The following is a 17,102-nucleotide window of genomic DNA, read 5'->3' as shown; positions in this document are numbered from 1 at the left end:
TCTCTGCTGATCTGTGGCATGACCCTTCTTCAAAGATTGTCGGACTCAGAACCACCATCTTGAAGTTCCACTCTGGCAAGTCTAATGCACTTCCATTGTAATCTGCCCAGGGGACATTGAACACAGCCTGAAAAAGCCATTGCATTTTTTGTTTGGTAAACACTGAACAAAAATGTACATGCAACACTTTCAAAGATTCTACTGAGTTACAGTTCATATTAGGAAATCAGTCAATTGAATTAGTCCCTATTCTATGGATTTCAGCATGACAATTGCACGATCCCTCAAAACTTAATGCCACAGATGTGTCGTGACAAAATTACACATTTGAGTGGCCCTTTGTCCCCAGCACAAGGTGCACCTGCGTAATGATCATGCCATTTAATCAGCTTCTTGATATGCCACACCAGTCAGGTGGATTAATTATTTTGGCAAAGGAGAAATGCTCACTAACAGGGATGCAAACTCATTTGTGCTCAAAAATAAGCTTTTTGTGCACATGGAAAATATCTGGGATCTTATTTCAGCTCATGAAACCAACACTTTACATAGGGTTTATTTTTGGTTCAGCGTAATATGCAAAGGCTCAGACAGAGCTCTGTTTAATTCATGTGAACTTGTTCCGTAGTTAAGAGCTGTTGTGCGGATGCAGAAACATGTGCCCTCGTGTTCAGGGCCGAGAACATTGTGTTCTGCTGTTTTCAGAGCTGGCCTCAGACATGTGGCTTTGCAATTAAGGATCCCCTTATAAACCGGAGATTAAACAGTAAATACAAGAAGTCTTTCGTTTAATTTGCTCACTCAAATATCCTTCTTGTTGGCATTTAAAGAGAAACTGAAAATCACCCATTGAAATTGGCACCCATGAGAACGACAACACATCTCAATTGGTTGTAGAACAATGAAACAGAACATAACAGTTGTGGATATATGCCATTTAGAATGTATGTTCACTATAAAATGCTTGGGACTAAAGTCTGCTAAACCCTTGGCACCAGAACATGCCCAAGAGGAATCAAACATGGATGGGATTATCATGCTTTAATAGTAAATATATTAGGACATTTGATGTTAAGAGTATTACACACAGTAGCTCAGGCACAAACAAGTCTGAGTTGTTTTGAAGCGTTGGTCTCAGACACCTATCAACAATTTGTTACACATGTACGCTCTACTCCCAGGTAGAAAAATAAAGAATAAACATTCATTAATAAAGCTTTGGCTGCAGGTTTAAGATTATTTTGGAACATAAACCACTACAAACACTCATTCAATTTCATCTCCACCCTCACAAATCCTAATACTTTCAGAAAAAAAACATGGTTGCTTTAAGTAGGGGTAACTAGTGCCAGCCCAGGACATCAATGATGCATAACCACCTACTCAGATTATACACAAGAGAACAGAGGCAAAATAAATACAATTAACAAAATCCCTTCACCATAAACAATGACTTAACTCACCGCAACAACTGTACACAGTGCAAAGTAACCGCGTGGGAACCTAAAGTAATAACTGTAGCATTAATATTCACAAGTGTAGAAAAACTAAATATTCAAATACTCTTTGATTAACGGATGTTGAAGTGCTTTAAGTTGAGGGGTCGGGCTGTGCACGCAGGGGTCGTGAGACCGTTACACATCTGCCCCATGATGAGTGACGTGACGGAGAGAGTGCAATCCCATGATGCAACAGCCGCGGATCAATGCTGCGATGTTGTAGACTGGCGCCGCCCCATCCACGCCATGCCGGGAATACAGCCAGGCCACTGTGGGCAACACTGGTACGGCCACAGCAACAAGATCAACAAGGAAGCTACTGCTCCAATAGCTTTTGTTGACCACAGCCATCCCGAGGGCCTTGCAGGGCTCCTCACTGCTCACCTCAAAATCCAGCTCCTCCATGAAGCGCATGGAGACCACCTCAGGGTCTGAGCAACACAGCCCTGAATTACTTAACATATAAGGGCTCACTGGCAGAACTGGAATGGGCTGGCAGGAGCTAGGCAGGCTTAAGGTGGACGGGATAGGGGCCAAGTCTGGGCCCTGCTGTGCTGGGATTTGTAGGAGGCTGGTAGAAGCTGGAAGGAGAGCATCTCCAACTGCACCACCATGGAACTTCAGCAGCTGCAGCAGGAGGGCGTGCAGGTCAGGAGGGAAGGACACCATCTCGGTCTGAACGGCCTTCTCCTCTGGAGCAGGGAAAGGGAGTGTGCTGCAGCAGAACGTGTTGGAGGGTGGTGGAGGCAGTGGTGCGATTTTCTCCTCCAGACTGTGGAGTAGAGTGGACACCCCAGGACCAGCCTCTGGGTGGCAGCGTAGCTTACCGCTAGAGTCCACTTCTGTGGACATGAGCATGTGTGCCAGGTTGTCGTTGACCAGCAGCCCACAGTCTGCCATCTCCTCCACCGCCTGGTCACCCACCTCCCCCTGCCTATCATTGACAGGGGAGTCACCACAGATGAAGTCCATGGTTGGCTCGTCTTGCAGCATGGAGCCGCTCTGGGCCATCTCCATGCTGTGCAGCAGGCACTCCAGCTTGCGGTTCTGGATGTTGATGTCGACAAAGTACTTCTGGATGCCCTTGTCCTTCTCCATCAGGCTGCTCTTCATGGTCTCCACAGCCTGCCGGAGCTGCTTGATCTCCTTGCGTGCGTCCTTTAGGGCCAGCTGCGCCTCCACACGGTGGCACTCCTCCTCGATCCAGTCCTCCCTCATCCTGCCCAGCTGGGACTTGAGCTCCTCGATCTCAGAGTCCCTGAGGGAGAAAATAGTGTTAAGCTAGTAGTTACAGCTGTACAGGATTGCAATGTTTTTCTACACTGTAGGTAGAATGTACTCTATGGGATGCATTTAGGAAACAAGCTAAACATGAGCTGTTCACTGAGAAGGTAACCTGTCATGGACGGTGTTCTCCGCTTCCCTCAGCTTGCTTCTCAGGTGGCGAATGGCCACCTCCTTCTGCTGCAGGGGGGTGAGATACTGCTCTGGATTGGGGGATCTGAGCCCATGGTTGTCCCCACAGGAGTGGTAACGTCCGGGGGGCATCCTTATGGGGAGAGGAGGCAGGAAATGACACGTTTTCCCTGAATCACATACTGTATGTTCTGCTGGTGAGACACCATCTTTTTCTCAACATGGATACTGAGGAAGAGGACACCCCATGTATTGTACACACCATCCTGTACGGTGTTCAGTACAACAAGCAGTGCTGAGCCCCATCTACAGGAGGCTCCATCAGGGATTTGGGGAAGGAACTAGGCAATGGAAAAAAAATAAAAGGTATTGGTGCAACGTGCATGACGCAAAACAGCTCGTTTTAGGGAGAACAAAAAGCTGCTACCGAAGGGACTACCTGTAGCAACAGAAATACAGTCATGGACGTTCCGCATAAGATAAATAAGTAGGGATTGTGTTGCATAGGGAATGACTCACATTAAGCCTGTGGGCTGAATTCAAGAGGGCTCTGGTTAGTTATTTTACAGTCCGAGCAGAAAGGCAAGGTTGAGCTTGTACGTGCAGTGCTGCCGTCATGGCAGCACAGGAACCCTGGAGTGAATATTCTGCCACATAGCAACACGGATCCCAGAAGCACTACCACCAAATGTGAGACAGTGGGGGGGCAGGAATGCAGCCAGGCAAGCCAGTCTGGCTATTGACTGAGTAATGAAATATTCATGACCTCTTCCTCTCCTATAAACCCAAGGTTGACACCCATGCACACAGACACAATAACAAAATCCAGACTGTTTATAAAATTATATAATCTTGGCATGCCCAATCCTGACCGATATAATCCCTGTCTCAGAAAAGGAGATGACAGTCCCGGCATAGAGCCTAATCTATCCACCATTTCCCCACCTAGTGAACACCCACCCCTCCCAGAGCAACAGATGCACCATTACAAAATGGACCCCTAGCCCCTTCTTCCTAGGGCATTTCATGTTGAAATGCTAGGAACATGGTAGTTGCTCTTGTACTTTGATAGGCTGGGCAGAATTATTGCCATACTGCTTTGAGCTATCCAAACATTTCAGATCTAGGCCCTGTCCACATAAGCAATATGGCAACAACAAAAATACCAGAAGGGGAAACACTGGAGGTTGTTTCTGGAACTGGCCAGTGTATGGGTGTGACATGGCTGTTTACCTGGAGGGTATTTTGGGGCTGGAGTTGCTGCTGGTGGATGAGGGGACTGTCCTGTATGGGGCATAGAGCTCTGCATCGTGGGATCCTGAGGGGCTCCCTGCCAGCTTGAACATCGTTAGGCTCCTGATGTGGGCACCACGACTGTGGGAAAATACATGCAGTAGTTAGGCAAAGCTAAGGAGATTACTTTTTCCACAACAGTCTTGTAATGTTGTCCATTTATCATTGGGGAAGGATTTATTATTATTTTTCATAAATAAAACATACCCGCAGGAAAAGATACAGCAATAAAGAAATAGCAGAGCTATACGTTTTGAAACAGTTTCCCAGACCCAATTACATTTTTGTTGGAAGTGCATTTTAGTTTAGGATAAGGCCGAATATGGTCTGGGGAAACTAGCCCTTTAAATGTAAACACCCACTGGTGGGGTAAGATATTGGTAATGGAGCGTCTGCTTTTAGAATGGAGGCAGTAGAGAAACAGAGCCACCCCATATATCACCTGCGTGAGGAGATCTTCTTCCCTGTGGAGTTGTGGGCCAGGCTCTCCCCTCTCTTTAGGCTGCCCGTGCTGCTGGAGGAGCTGAAGTCTGCTTCGCTACCTGCAGTCAGACACACTGAATTGCACCTCTTTCCATTCGATAAAACCATAGTAAAGTGCTCACTGTGAATTTGTGATGAACTAACAACAAAACAGAACCTTCAACGCTGAGTGAGTCAATTGCAGGTACAATGTGCTGCCAACCAACACGTGAAGTCTGACTGTTAACAACTACTAATCAGCCAAATTGAAAAACCTCAGGCCCAACATTATTTATCCAATCAGCAGCCTTTCTGGATTGGAACCTTGCTCAAGCCGTTGGGCGGATTCAATTATGCTGAACCTCGGGGCACCAGTACATGGCCCGTGACCTGCACGGGCAAAAGGAGTGAGGGAGGAGTGCCCTTCTTAAATCAAACAGTAATCTGCGCTGCTCGGTCATGTCGTCACCAAGGCAGCATGGCGCAGTGTCCAGAAACATATAGTATATGTTTTAATTTTCAAACTATTTTTAATTTGGAAGGCAGATAAAGTATTTATATCAAAAGCAATAACTTTTGCACGTGAAAACACAGAATCCTACTCAATACTCCACGTGCTTATTTACATCACTTTTGTTTTGAGCCAACATCAATGTGGGTTTCAAACGGGGTGCCCGGGCCAGATTAATCGAATCCCCTCAATGTTGGCGTTCCTCTGCACAGACGTCGCTGACGCATGCCAGACTTTTACAAGGAAGGCCTGGATAACTATTTTACATATCAGCTAACCACATCATATGACATATGTTATAGCAATCTGGTGCCCAAAGGCACAATTGATGAAGTGTCATGCAACAATTGATTAATGCATACAATGTCTGAGCAGGGGAACACAACCATTGAATACGTCCCAATAATATCTCCTTCTTCCTGCACTCGTTCAGTATTCCCCAGAAATGTAAAAGCATTGGATTGGTGTAGGCACGGGCTAGAGGAAGTTTCTACCATATTTCTTATACCAGTCAGTTCCTTTCAAATCCATGAAGGGAAGTGAACAAGTGTACACTGTGAGAGATATTTAGGATGTTGTCATAGGTGGGCACCAGATTGCTATAACATATGTCAGACAACATATGTGTCACGCCCTGATCTGTTTCACCTGTCTTTGTGATGGTCTCCATCCACCTCCAGGTGTCCCTCGTTTCCCCATTAGTCCCTGGGTATTTATTCTGGTGTTCCCTGTTTGTCTTGTCAAGTCAACCAGTGTGGTTTTCCATGTGCCTGCTTTTTCTTATCTCGCTTTTGCTAGTCCCCTCTATGTCTTAACGCTGAACTCACCTGTCTGACCATACTGCCTGCCTGCCTGCTCTGACCTTGAGCCTGCCTGCCACTTGTTTATGATCTTTTACCTGTCCACAACTATTCTTGGGTTTTAGTAAATATCAGACTCAAACCATTTGCCTCCCGTGTCTCCCCCCCACCACCACCACCCACCTTCTTACTATTAGTCGTGGGTTTGTACAGCCTACCCCGGCTCCCAGAGACCCTCGCTTACAACCTCCGGGGCGATATTCTGGGGATTGTGGAACCTGCCAGGGTTTTCTTTCTCAGTGCTCCCTCATTTTTGAGTTGCAGCCATGTTTGCCTCGGTCGACAATAGCGTATATTATTATGCTAATGTCGGGAAGGGCGCTCTCCTGGGCTACGGCAGTTTGGGAGCAACAATCCGCTATTTGTCATCATCTGGAAGACTTCGTGGCAGAGGTTGTTATGGGTAATCTCGTCATTTAACATTCAAACAGAGGCGAGGAAGGTTTTTGATTCTTCGGTATCCGGGAGAGAGGTGGCCCAAAAATATCTTGAATAATTTTTTAAAAATTTAACCTTTATTTAACTAGACGAGTCAGTTAAGAACAAATTCTTATTTTCAATGACGGCCTAGGGTTAACTGCCTGTTCAGGGGTAGAACGACAGATTTGTACCTTGTCAGCTCGGGGATTTGAACTTGCAACCTTCCGGTTACTAGTCCAACGCTCTAACCACTAGGCTACCCTGCCGACTCCCGTAGTGTGGCAGGCTACACTGTTGACTTTCGTAAATTGGCCGCCGAGAGTGCCTGGAATCCGGAGTACCTATTCGATACCCACCTTCACGGATTATCAGAGGTGATAAAAGTTTAACTAGCTGCTTGGGTGTTACCAGTGGATCTCGATTCCCTCATCGCCCTCACCATTAGGATTGATGGACATCTACAGGAATGCTAACCGGATGTTCGTTCCTGATTCGATACATGGCCTCAAGTCCTGGAATGGGCTCACTCCTCCGGGCTTACCTGTCATCCAGGGCCCCCCCCCATCAGATGGTAACCCCACCATTCTGACGGTGGTGGATAGGTTTTCCAAAGCCGCCCATTTCATCCCTCTTCACAAGAAGGTCAACACCCTCAGCCCAGATGTTTGTTCGCCGCTGTTGGCGTACCTGGAGAAGAGCCGCCCAAGCTCTTTTTCAAGACCACCTCCAGGTATCGTCGACAAGCGGACCACCTCCGGATTCTTGTTCCCCGCTATCAGGCAGAGGGAATGGTCAGGCAGAGGGAATGGTTGTCCACACGGGATCTGCCCCTCTGGGTGGAATCCCGCAAACTTTCCCCATCTTCTAGAGTCCTTAGTCCCACTGCTGTTACCCAGTCCGTGTTCACCCTACTTTTCATGTGTTCAAGATTTAAACCCTTGTCTCACAGCCCTTCTGCTTCTAGGCCCATCCCTCCCCCCGTGTGTCATCGAAGGTCAGCCAGTGTATACGGTGAGACACCTCCTGAGGGTTCAACCACGGGGCAGGCGTTTCCAGTACCTGGTTGAGGGAGGGTTATGGCCCAGGGCAGAGGTGCTGGATTCCCGCTAAAGACATCCTGGACCCGGCCCTCCTCACCGACTTTCACCGCCGTCAGCCAGGTATGTGCCCAGGTAGCATGCCAGGTGGCACCCCTGGGGAGGGGGAGGGTACTGTTTCACCTGTCTTTGTGATTATCTCCACCCACCTCTGGGTATCACCTGTCTTCCCCATTAGTGCCTGGGTATTTATTCTGGTGTTCCCTGTTTGTCTGTTGCTAGTTCGTCTTGTCAAGTCAACCAGCGTGGTTTTCCGTGCTCCTGCTTTTCTAGTCCTCCCGATTTTGACCCTTGCCTGCCTTGACTCTGAACCTGCCTGCCTGATCATGCTGCCTGCCCTGACCTCGAGCCTGCCTGCCACTTTGTACCTCCTGAACTCTCTGGTTTTGACTTTGTTGCCTGTCCACGACAATTCTCTTGCCTACCCCTTGGATTATAATAAATATCAGAGACTCAAACCATCTGCCTCCCGTGTCTACATCTGGGTCTCGCCCTGTGCCCTTATAGTATGTACGTGCCTCCTAACCCCACCTACACAAAAAACCTGAAGCCATTCCCTGCAGTGGCCTACCTCTGGGCAATGTGGACGATCGCTGCTCCCTCTTGCGCCTCGGCGGTGGTGCGTGCCACTCTGCCATCACCCTCACCCTCTTCACCTTGGTCTTGCACTCGGCAGTGGGCATGGGGGAGCCATGTGGACTGTTGTCTGACCCTGACAGGGTTTTGGAGGGGGACACAGACTGACTACTGGGGCAGCCAGTGTCATCTATGTAGACAGGTATAGCCAAGAATATGCATGGAACACACAGCAGTCAATCATTAAGAGGGACTGAACCTTGGGATCAGAAATCGTCCTGGGCATTTCTAGCACACTGGCGGCCATTAATTCTGCACACACAAATTAGATTTAGGAAGGCCCACTGGGCTAAAGAGAGACCAGCCCATCTGCCATTGCCAGTACTGCCCTGGCTGCTAGTGACAATACTGACAAGTGAAAGCAAATTCCTATTCATTTTATGTTTTCAGATAAATTTAGTGAGATTAAAATAACTATTTTTAGATTTTTATGATGCACCCTAACCTAGATCTGAAACATGGGAACAACATACCTGAGCAAAAGCTGATGGTCCGTTTGGAGTTGTCCGAGCTAATGTCACAGTCCTTACCCTCCTCCTCTGAAATGGGTGATTCGGACAAGGGTGACCCTTTCTCATTAGGGTGGAAAGGATGAAGGATCAAGCGTGGGATGCGGCTGCGGGCGCTTTCCTTCCCTGCTGACTTCTTTTCCTGAGAACCATACAGGTATCACAACTATCACAACTCACCACTTGCATTTTTGCCACAAGAACAAATCCAATTCATATGCGATTCGGTGTGAGTAAATACAACTTTGCGCATTTTGTTTTTGTCTTGCTACATTAGCTCTGTCACAGCAGCACAATCATTAAATAATTATGGTCTACTTATGTGACAGTCTAGATTAGATTATCATTCTATCACTATTATCATTCTCATGAAATTTGAACAAAAATATTAGTGGAATTGTTAAGATTAAAAACGATCAACTTTCAAAGTGTTGCAATGACACACACCTCATATTCCTGGAATGGTCCCATTGTGCTTGACGCTGCGTTTTCCCCTTTGGATCTGTGAGAAAAGTAACGGTGAGGTGTATTTCTGTCCAAGGCATCCTGATGTGGCACACTGGCACTGAACCATTTACGAACAAGGCCGACTCTCCGAAATTGGTTATGTAAATAATGTCTCCTCCGCCTACGTCCACCCCTGCCTGGCACAGACACTGACCGGACCTTGGTCATTAAACCAGTGAGCCCCAAATCAAATATAGGCTACCAGATTGAAAACATTTTTGTTTTACTTGAAAATATTTTGCATGTATTTCCTCAAACATGGAACAAAGGCATGAGACCCTTTCTTAAATCCAATAAAACCCAGGTTTACAGTCCTTCACATGCATGTGCCAGAGAAAATACAATCTAAAATCTATTATCTAGTCGCGAATGATGCTGCAGAGAGGATCTGGGTGTGTTTCTAACTCTTCATTTAGAAATGAATGAATAAATGATGTCCCACTAGGTGGAAAGCACACAGCAACATATTCAAACATCTCAAATCAAATTGTATTTGTCACATGTGCCGAATACAACCGGTTTAGACATGTACAGTGAAATGCTTACTTGCAAGCCCTTAACCAACAATGGAGTTTAAAGAAAAATAAGTGGTAAGTTTAAAAAAAATAGCGAGGCTATGTACAGGTACAGAGTCAAAGTGCGGGGGCACATCTATTAGAGAGGGGCTGACTAAGGTTTTCCTCAGCGCCATGATTCATTCTGCCAAAAAACATAATAGAATTATGACATTTCTTCCATTTGGGATCCTGTGCCAAATAGCCTTTTTGCTGTCAACAAGATGACACCAGAGAGTAGCACCGGCAAACCGCTCACTGAATATTGAGATAAGAATGACAGAATAATAGTGTATGGTGTTTTGAGTTTATATTGATTTTCACAGACCCTATACACGTAGTTGAATTCACCCTCTCCATGTTGACATAGACATACAAAAGACATCCAGGCTCCAGTACATGGCTGAATAAATCATGGTTCACATAATGCCTGACTGCACATTATGACATCACTCAATTCCTTATCCATTCCCCCTCTCCTGTTGAATTTTGTGCCTCTCTTAGCATCATCGCTTGAAGGAGTTGGTTATGTAAGTGTGAACGTGTTTGATCTTCTCTTTTTTTTTATATAAAAAATGACGGAATTGACCCCTAAGCTCTGATTCGTTCTCTCTTTACTGAATCCAGACTTTTTCCCCCTTAGCATCTGGACTGTGTCTCTTTATTTTGACTGCATGGCACCCAGGATGTTGGTAAATGTAGCTCAGGACATCTGCTGTCCCTGTCCCCAAGCAAACACCCATCTTGAAAAACACTGTGTACCCTGACTATCATGTCTTACACTCCAGGTATGTTTTCAGCACGTAAGAGTGAAGAAATAAGTTCAACAGCTAAACCACAAAGAGATTATACTTGAAGGCAGGTTTTTATATCAGATTGTATGCACTTTTAGTCTTCTAGGTCCTACAGCCCTGATATGAGAACACCCCAAAAGTTCACCTGAAATGAGCTCAGCTTTTTGTACCTCTTAAGGCAACTGAGAAGTGTGTCATGAGCATCACAATAAAACAGCAGTATGCCAGCATTTTATGCCTCGATATGTTTTCCTTTTAGTTTCTACCCGCCTTTGGATAGCTGGCACACAGCTTCAAAGTGGAATCAGATTAGGCAGCAGGCACAGTCTCAGAGCTACCAACCAAACCATGCCCTAGCAACATACTTAGCAACAGAGGAAAATTACTGCAAGGAAGACAGGCCAATGAAATTTGCAGACAGTTCTGCATCTAACAAGCGTGCAATAGGAGGGTTTTCCTCCTGCAACATAACAAAGGTCAATGTGGTTTACTTCGGGTGTGGCCTAGGGCAGTGTGAGGGGAGTGTTACAACAAGGTCAGGTGTGCTCCCATATGATCAAGCGCACGTGAGCCATTGTCTCTGTGCACATCAGCAGCAATCAATGTCAGGAAAATGCAATCAGGTTTGTACATTACTATACTCAATAGTTGTTATCATATAATGTCCATACAGTGTCTCAATGCTGATTGAATCTCAGCAGGGCTTGTAAATATCCTTCTCCTGGGTCATGAGGAATGACCCAGGTGAAGAAAATATCAAAGAAAACAGACTGAAACGGTGAGAGACTACCTGGGCTTGTCAAATAAAAAGCGCATATTTTCACTCCGTTTCAAAATATTTTAAAACATTTCATTTACCTTGCAGGTAAAGGTGGTCCCTTAGCAGATAGAATCCTGGGTGGAAGGTTGACAGCCTCAGATTCACAGAGAGATGTTTTCATCTAAGCCTGCCCATGCATGCTCTCAGTAGATAAGATGCAAAACAACGTGACCATCTGCAACAAGCTCTCACAGTCTCACGTCAGAATTCGTCCATGTTTCCCAAGTGTTGAAATCTTAAGATTAGAATTTTTTTTTTGAATGGTTAAGGTAAGGGAAACCAATCTCAAACTACTTTCTATAGCTGGATTGAACATGCAACCTTTGGCATTAGAGGTAGATGCTTACACCCATCCCCATCCCTGTCCACTTTCAAAAACATAAACCAATTTGAGACTAACAGCTCTCACTGTTGCCCATTGTGGCTGGTTTCCACATCATCTCCTGACGTCCTCAGACATGGATAGACGTCTAATACTGACTTGTATCACGGGTGACCTGGCTGTTTTGTTCACAATGTTCCTGGCATTGGTCCTACGGCTGGAACTTACGCAATCAACTGGGTATCAAATCCGGATGTTCTGCATAACTCAAGACTGTGTTAGCCCACCAGGCTAAAGTCTTTGGGAGTTAACATAATGTTCTGTTCTGCAGGCAAGGTTACTCATCCCTTCTAGTGGTTTGCAGTCGTTTATCGCAATATCAAATAATTTCTGGGTAACCATTTTATTTACCTTTCTGTGATTGTTTTAAATGAAAATGGTCCAAAAAATTGCTTCTTAGCAAAGAGCAATTTCTCAAACAAAAATGTAGCTAGGACTGTCTGGTAGTAATCTGAGTGGGGAGGGGAAAACTGAAATTAGCTGTCATTGGCAGAGGTTTGGAACGCTCTTTGTACTTGGTCTATTCACAAATTTAACACCTGGTGGTGTCACCAAAATGCCATCCCAGCAAAACAGGCTGACATTTCAGGTGGTATTTTCAAACAGCTCTTACACTAAAAGTGTATTATTATAATTTTCACAATTTCACAGTATTTTTCCAGCACAGTGTGGAAATATATAAGACCTCTGGGCCTTTAAATAGCTGCACAGATCTACAGGGTATGGCAAGCTCATATTTTAACAAGATAAATAATTTAGTTATGTTTAGTGGGTATAATGGTTTCATTTAATTCAAGTAGTTTTATTTGTTTTTTTTTGCGTTGTACTTAGACGTAAAGGTTATTTCTGATCTGGGAATTATCTCACGATACTGCGTCCTTAATCTGTTCAATCTGTATTTAGTCTGCCTGCTTGGTTTGAGTGTGCACTTTCGGGCAGTCAACTGTATGAAGCATGATATAATCCAATATTTTCCTCTGAGAGGGTTTACATATGGTATGGCACATAATCATATATTTAAAACCATATAAAAACAGAGAACATAAGTTTATTGGACAGGACATATTGTGTATGTGTATGTGTGTATGTGTGTACATGCAAACATGTGTGAGCATTCAGGATGATGATAGAAGCTGTGTTTCAAGGTGTCTAATTTTCTGTCTTTTGATAATGTTCACAAAGGAATACATTACAGTGTCTCCAATAAAACCACATCTGAAAATGTACAGTTCTATTATAGTGTTTTGATAGATTTTCCCCAAATCCAACATAGATTATCCTTATCAACCTGAATGGTGTGTGTAAATACCCATAACAATGGCAAGGTGTAAAACCTTTCACTTGCTATTGGTGGTCAATAACATCCAATTCAGTGCGTTCTAAATACACTCTAAATACTCTAAATACACATTATTTACAGAGAGAATACAGACAGCTCACATCGGCCAATTTATGATGGCAAAACGTTCCTTAATATCCTTATAATATCTGTTTCTGCAAATGCTGACCATGTTTGTCAATGTATAAGTTACAGTATGTGATGTGCTTCATGGTGACTTGAATGAAGGTTATTGTAGTTTTTAGTTTTTTAGTTTTTCTTACCTGCTCTGCCCAAGTTGAATATCAAAGGCAGGCCTAAAATCAAAAGTTTCCCGCCACATGTATGAATTCTTAATGGTTTGTCAATGATTTTAGACCATTCTCACAAACTCCAGCAACGAATGCAAAACATATAGTCTAGCCCATAAACTTACTGAAATATAGCTACCAAAATATGTTTTGTCGCTCTTGTAATCCCAGAAGAAAGATATCAATGCATAGGAGGATGGTCGCCCATGGGATTAATTTAACACGCAGTTGAAATCTTTGGCGCTGTCCACCGTCTCGTGGTGCTGAATATGATCAAGCGATGTATGAGTTCAAATTTAACCTGACCGTTTTTTCAACCAGCCCCACCTTTAACATTTGGTTAGTGCGCAATAGCTTAACTAAATTACATGTATTTTACAATCATAATTTCGAATTTAACTAAATACGACAATATGCTAATGGATAGCAAATTGTGATAATAAATGGGAAAGTAAACAACATCATAGGCTAGCTTGAAATCAGAATTACATGCGTATCGTTTTTTCCTATTCCTATTTTTTCCTAAATGTTTTCATCCAACTATTTACATAAACATATAATTGTACTAGCCTGGATGTTTGGTGATGATTCCCCCAGTTGCAAAGGATGCGGGTGTAGCCTAAATCACGGACACCACAACGAGTCCCTTGTTACTCCAGTGTTCATCACGAGTCTGACTGTCGAGCCCATCCCACTCTGTGTTTTGATATGTGGAAATGACACTGTGCACACAGGATTGGACGAGGATGAAGCTGCTAAACACGCACCAACAGTGACAGCGCGCTCTCGAAGTCAAATATGACCAATGTTCGAACAGTGTTGGGTTAAGTAACGCAGGCATGATTGTTCCGTCCTGGAATCGCCTACTTCCACTTCCCATAGCCCGTGTAGAATGACACAGACAATAATATCAGGGTGTGTGACAACAAGAAATGCATGAAATAACAACAACATATCTACATTTTGAAACAATACAGTTGCGTCTCAGGCAATGTCAGTATGATTGGGGCGCGGCTTAGAGTTTCCTGTCCATGGTGCTGAAGTCACTGGGCGAGTCCAGGAATTGAGCAGTGGCATCATCAGGCCTTTTTTTTGCTCCAGCCGTCAACCTTCTTACATTTCAGTCTGATATGAGTTTGCATAACCACACATCACTTGCACTATGCAGAATTTCTAAGAAAACGTTTTACTGACTTATTTTTGTGATATAAATAAACAATACAATATAATGCGCTAGGCAGAAGGCACTGAAAGAAGCCCCTAGAATGACACAGTGCCTGCTGTGATTGATCGAGATTTCACATCGCAGGGGACCAGTCACGTCCCTTGACCCCTCGCCCACCCTTGTAGCACCGGTTAGATGTCAATGATGAGGTGTAGATGGCAGGACAGCCAAAAAATTGCAGCAGAGTTAGAGGTTTGTGCAGGGTTTGTGGTAGCTAACTGAATTGTCTCCCTCAGAATAAGGGTTGACCAATGCTAATAAACTAGAATTAGCGCTAGCGCTACGCATCCTTAAGCTATTGGGTGTCAGTCAGAGTTATTTAGCAGTATATTTAGTGAATGGGCAAGCAAAGGATGTTGGTGTAAATCATGATAAAAAGTGTTTCCCCTCCCCCCCCCCCCCCCCCCCCCCACACACACACACACAATACCACATCATGACAAAGCAAATACAGTTTTTTAGATATTTTTGCAAGTATATAAAACATTCTCACATTCTTCTCTGCAGGTCCTCTCAAGCTCTGTCAGGTTGGATGGGGAGTCTGGCCACTGTACGATAACGGTCTGATTGGTGGAGTGCTGAAGAGATGGTTGTCCTTCTGGAAGTTTCTTTCATCTCCACTGATGAACTCTGGAGCTCTGTCAGAGTGACCATCAGGTTCTTGGTCACCTCCCTGACCAAGGCCCTTCTCCCCCGATTGCTCAGTTTGTCCAGATGGCCAGCTCATTTAAGAATGATGGAGGCCACTGTGTTCTTGGGGACCTTCAATACTGCAGACATTTCTTGGTACCCTGTGCATCGAAACAATCCTGTCTTGCATCTCTATGGACAATTCCTTAGACCTCATGGCTTGGTTTTTGCTCTGACATGCACTGTCAACTGTGAGACCTTATATAGACAGGTGTGTGCCTTTTCAAATCATGTTCAGTCAATTGGATTTACCACAGTTGGACTCCAATCAAGTTGTAGAAACAAGTTGTAGAAACACAGACATAACTTAATTACATATTATCCAGACCCTGGGCTCAAATATCGAGTCTCATAGCAAAGGGTCTGGATAATATGTAATTAAGTTATTTCTGTTTGTATTTTTTATACTACATTTGCAAAAATGTTGAAAAAACGGTTTTCGCTTTATCCTTATGGGGTATTGTGTGTAGATTGATGAGGACTTTTTTTAATTTAATCAATTTTAGAGTAAGACTGCAACGTAACACAATTTGGAAGGGGTCTGAATACTTTCCGAATGCATTGCCTAGGGTAGGGATGGGCAACTCCTGATTGTTGTCACACTTTTGCCTCAGGCCCAGTTCACAAACCCTACTCCAATAATCAACTAATCATGATCTCCAGTTCAGAATGCATTTGGTTTAATCAGCTGTGTTTTCTATGAATGGGAGGAAATTGTGACACTACTCCGGCCCCTGAAGACTGGCGTTGCCCCTCCCTGGCCTAGGGGCTATGTAGCTTCTTATCTGTCATGTTTGGAGTTGTGTTGCGCTATTATGCAGACACTTGAATTTTTCTTTACAGCTGAGTTGCCCTGGTCGAAACTTTAAACAGCAATTACCCCAAAGAAAAGTCAGAAACTATTATTATCTTGTCAAAATTGACTACAAAGTGTAAATGGGATCATTTAGGGTTATAAAGTAATTCTTGTCCAAATCTGAGTTTTGTGAGACTTGTGGTTGTGACTGCATCACACCGTAAATGAAGGTTGGGTTTCTTTCAATCCTGAGTGAGAGGTGAGAGAGGGAGAGAGAGGTGGGGGGTTTAGTTACTGTGGCATTCTTTCAGCAGTTTTGCCTGATTGGTAAGGTCGAGGACTATGTTTGAAGTTGTTTAATGGTTTTTGGAAATACACTGTAGATGTATGTATTCCAGAGTAAAGATTGTTCTAGAGTAGAGAGACCCACAGCATCAATTGTAATTGAGTACTGGCAGCGTCTGCTGTGACAGGTGGGAAGGTACAAGTTGCCTGAAAAATATCAAATCTCTAAATGTTCTAATCTCTCAATATTCATCTCAAAGTGCACCAAATTCACACATATAGCTGTTGCTACATGTAGCTTATTTTTATGTGCTGGGGGAGAATGCCCTTAGACCCCTCTACCGGTTTTCGGCTAAGCCCTGAATATCTTCAAATCAATCTACACACAATGCCACATCATGACAAAGCAAAAACTTTGTTAGACTTTTTTGCAAATATATAAAAAATGTGGCGCTCTGGTACCGCTTGCCGTGCGGTAGCAGAGAGAACAGTCTATGTGACTGGAGTCTTTGACAATTCTTTAGGCCACTTCACCACAGTTTTTGTCCGCCTCCTCAACCGCCCCCGTGGCCTCTTATGAGCGGCAACCCTCGTCGCCGACCTCCGACTGGGGACCCTAGCCATGGGTCCCAAATGGATGGGAGATTCCGGCAGCGCCGGACGGACGGGAGATTCCGGCAGCGCCGGACGGACGGGAGACTCCGGGAGCGGCGGAGC

The 17,102-nt window shown here is 44.5% G+C and overlaps 1 protein-coding gene across 2 annotated transcripts; it reads right to left on the bottom strand.

Moving 5' to 3' along the window:
- Nucleotides 1-1,026: 1,026 nt before the first annotated feature.
- LOC115141384 (syntabulin-like) lies at nt 1,027-13,797 on the bottom strand. 2 transcript variants are annotated; one of them, XM_029680184.2, is made up of 8 exons: nt 11,417-13,797; nt 9,151-9,205; nt 8,668-8,845; nt 8,130-8,324; nt 4,651-4,750; nt 4,149-4,289; nt 2,896-3,048; nt 1,027-2,757 (listed from the first exon to the last, which is right to left on the bottom strand). In XM_029680184.2, the coding sequence occupies exons 1-8, from the start codon at nt 11,497-11,499 to the stop codon at nt 1,635-1,637; spliced, it is 2,028 nt and encodes a 675-aa protein (XP_029536044.2). In that variant the 5' UTR covers nt 11,500-13,797; the 3' UTR covers nt 1,027-1,634. The 2 variants fall into 2 exon arrangements, with proteins under 2 accessions (XP_029536044.2, XP_029536043.2); XM_029680183.2 differs by having other exon boundaries at nt 9,151-11,447.
- Between the last annotated feature and the right edge of the window lie 3,305 nt (nt 13,798-17,102).

This window comes from Oncorhynchus nerka, linkage group LG14, assembly GCF_034236695.1.
Source record: "Oncorhynchus nerka isolate Pitt River linkage group LG14, Oner_Uvic_2.0, whole genome shotgun sequence".
Lineage (NCBI taxonomy): Eukaryota > Metazoa > Chordata > Actinopteri > Salmoniformes > Salmonidae > Oncorhynchus > Oncorhynchus nerka.
This window is presented reverse-complemented; position numbering and strand designations above follow the sequence as displayed.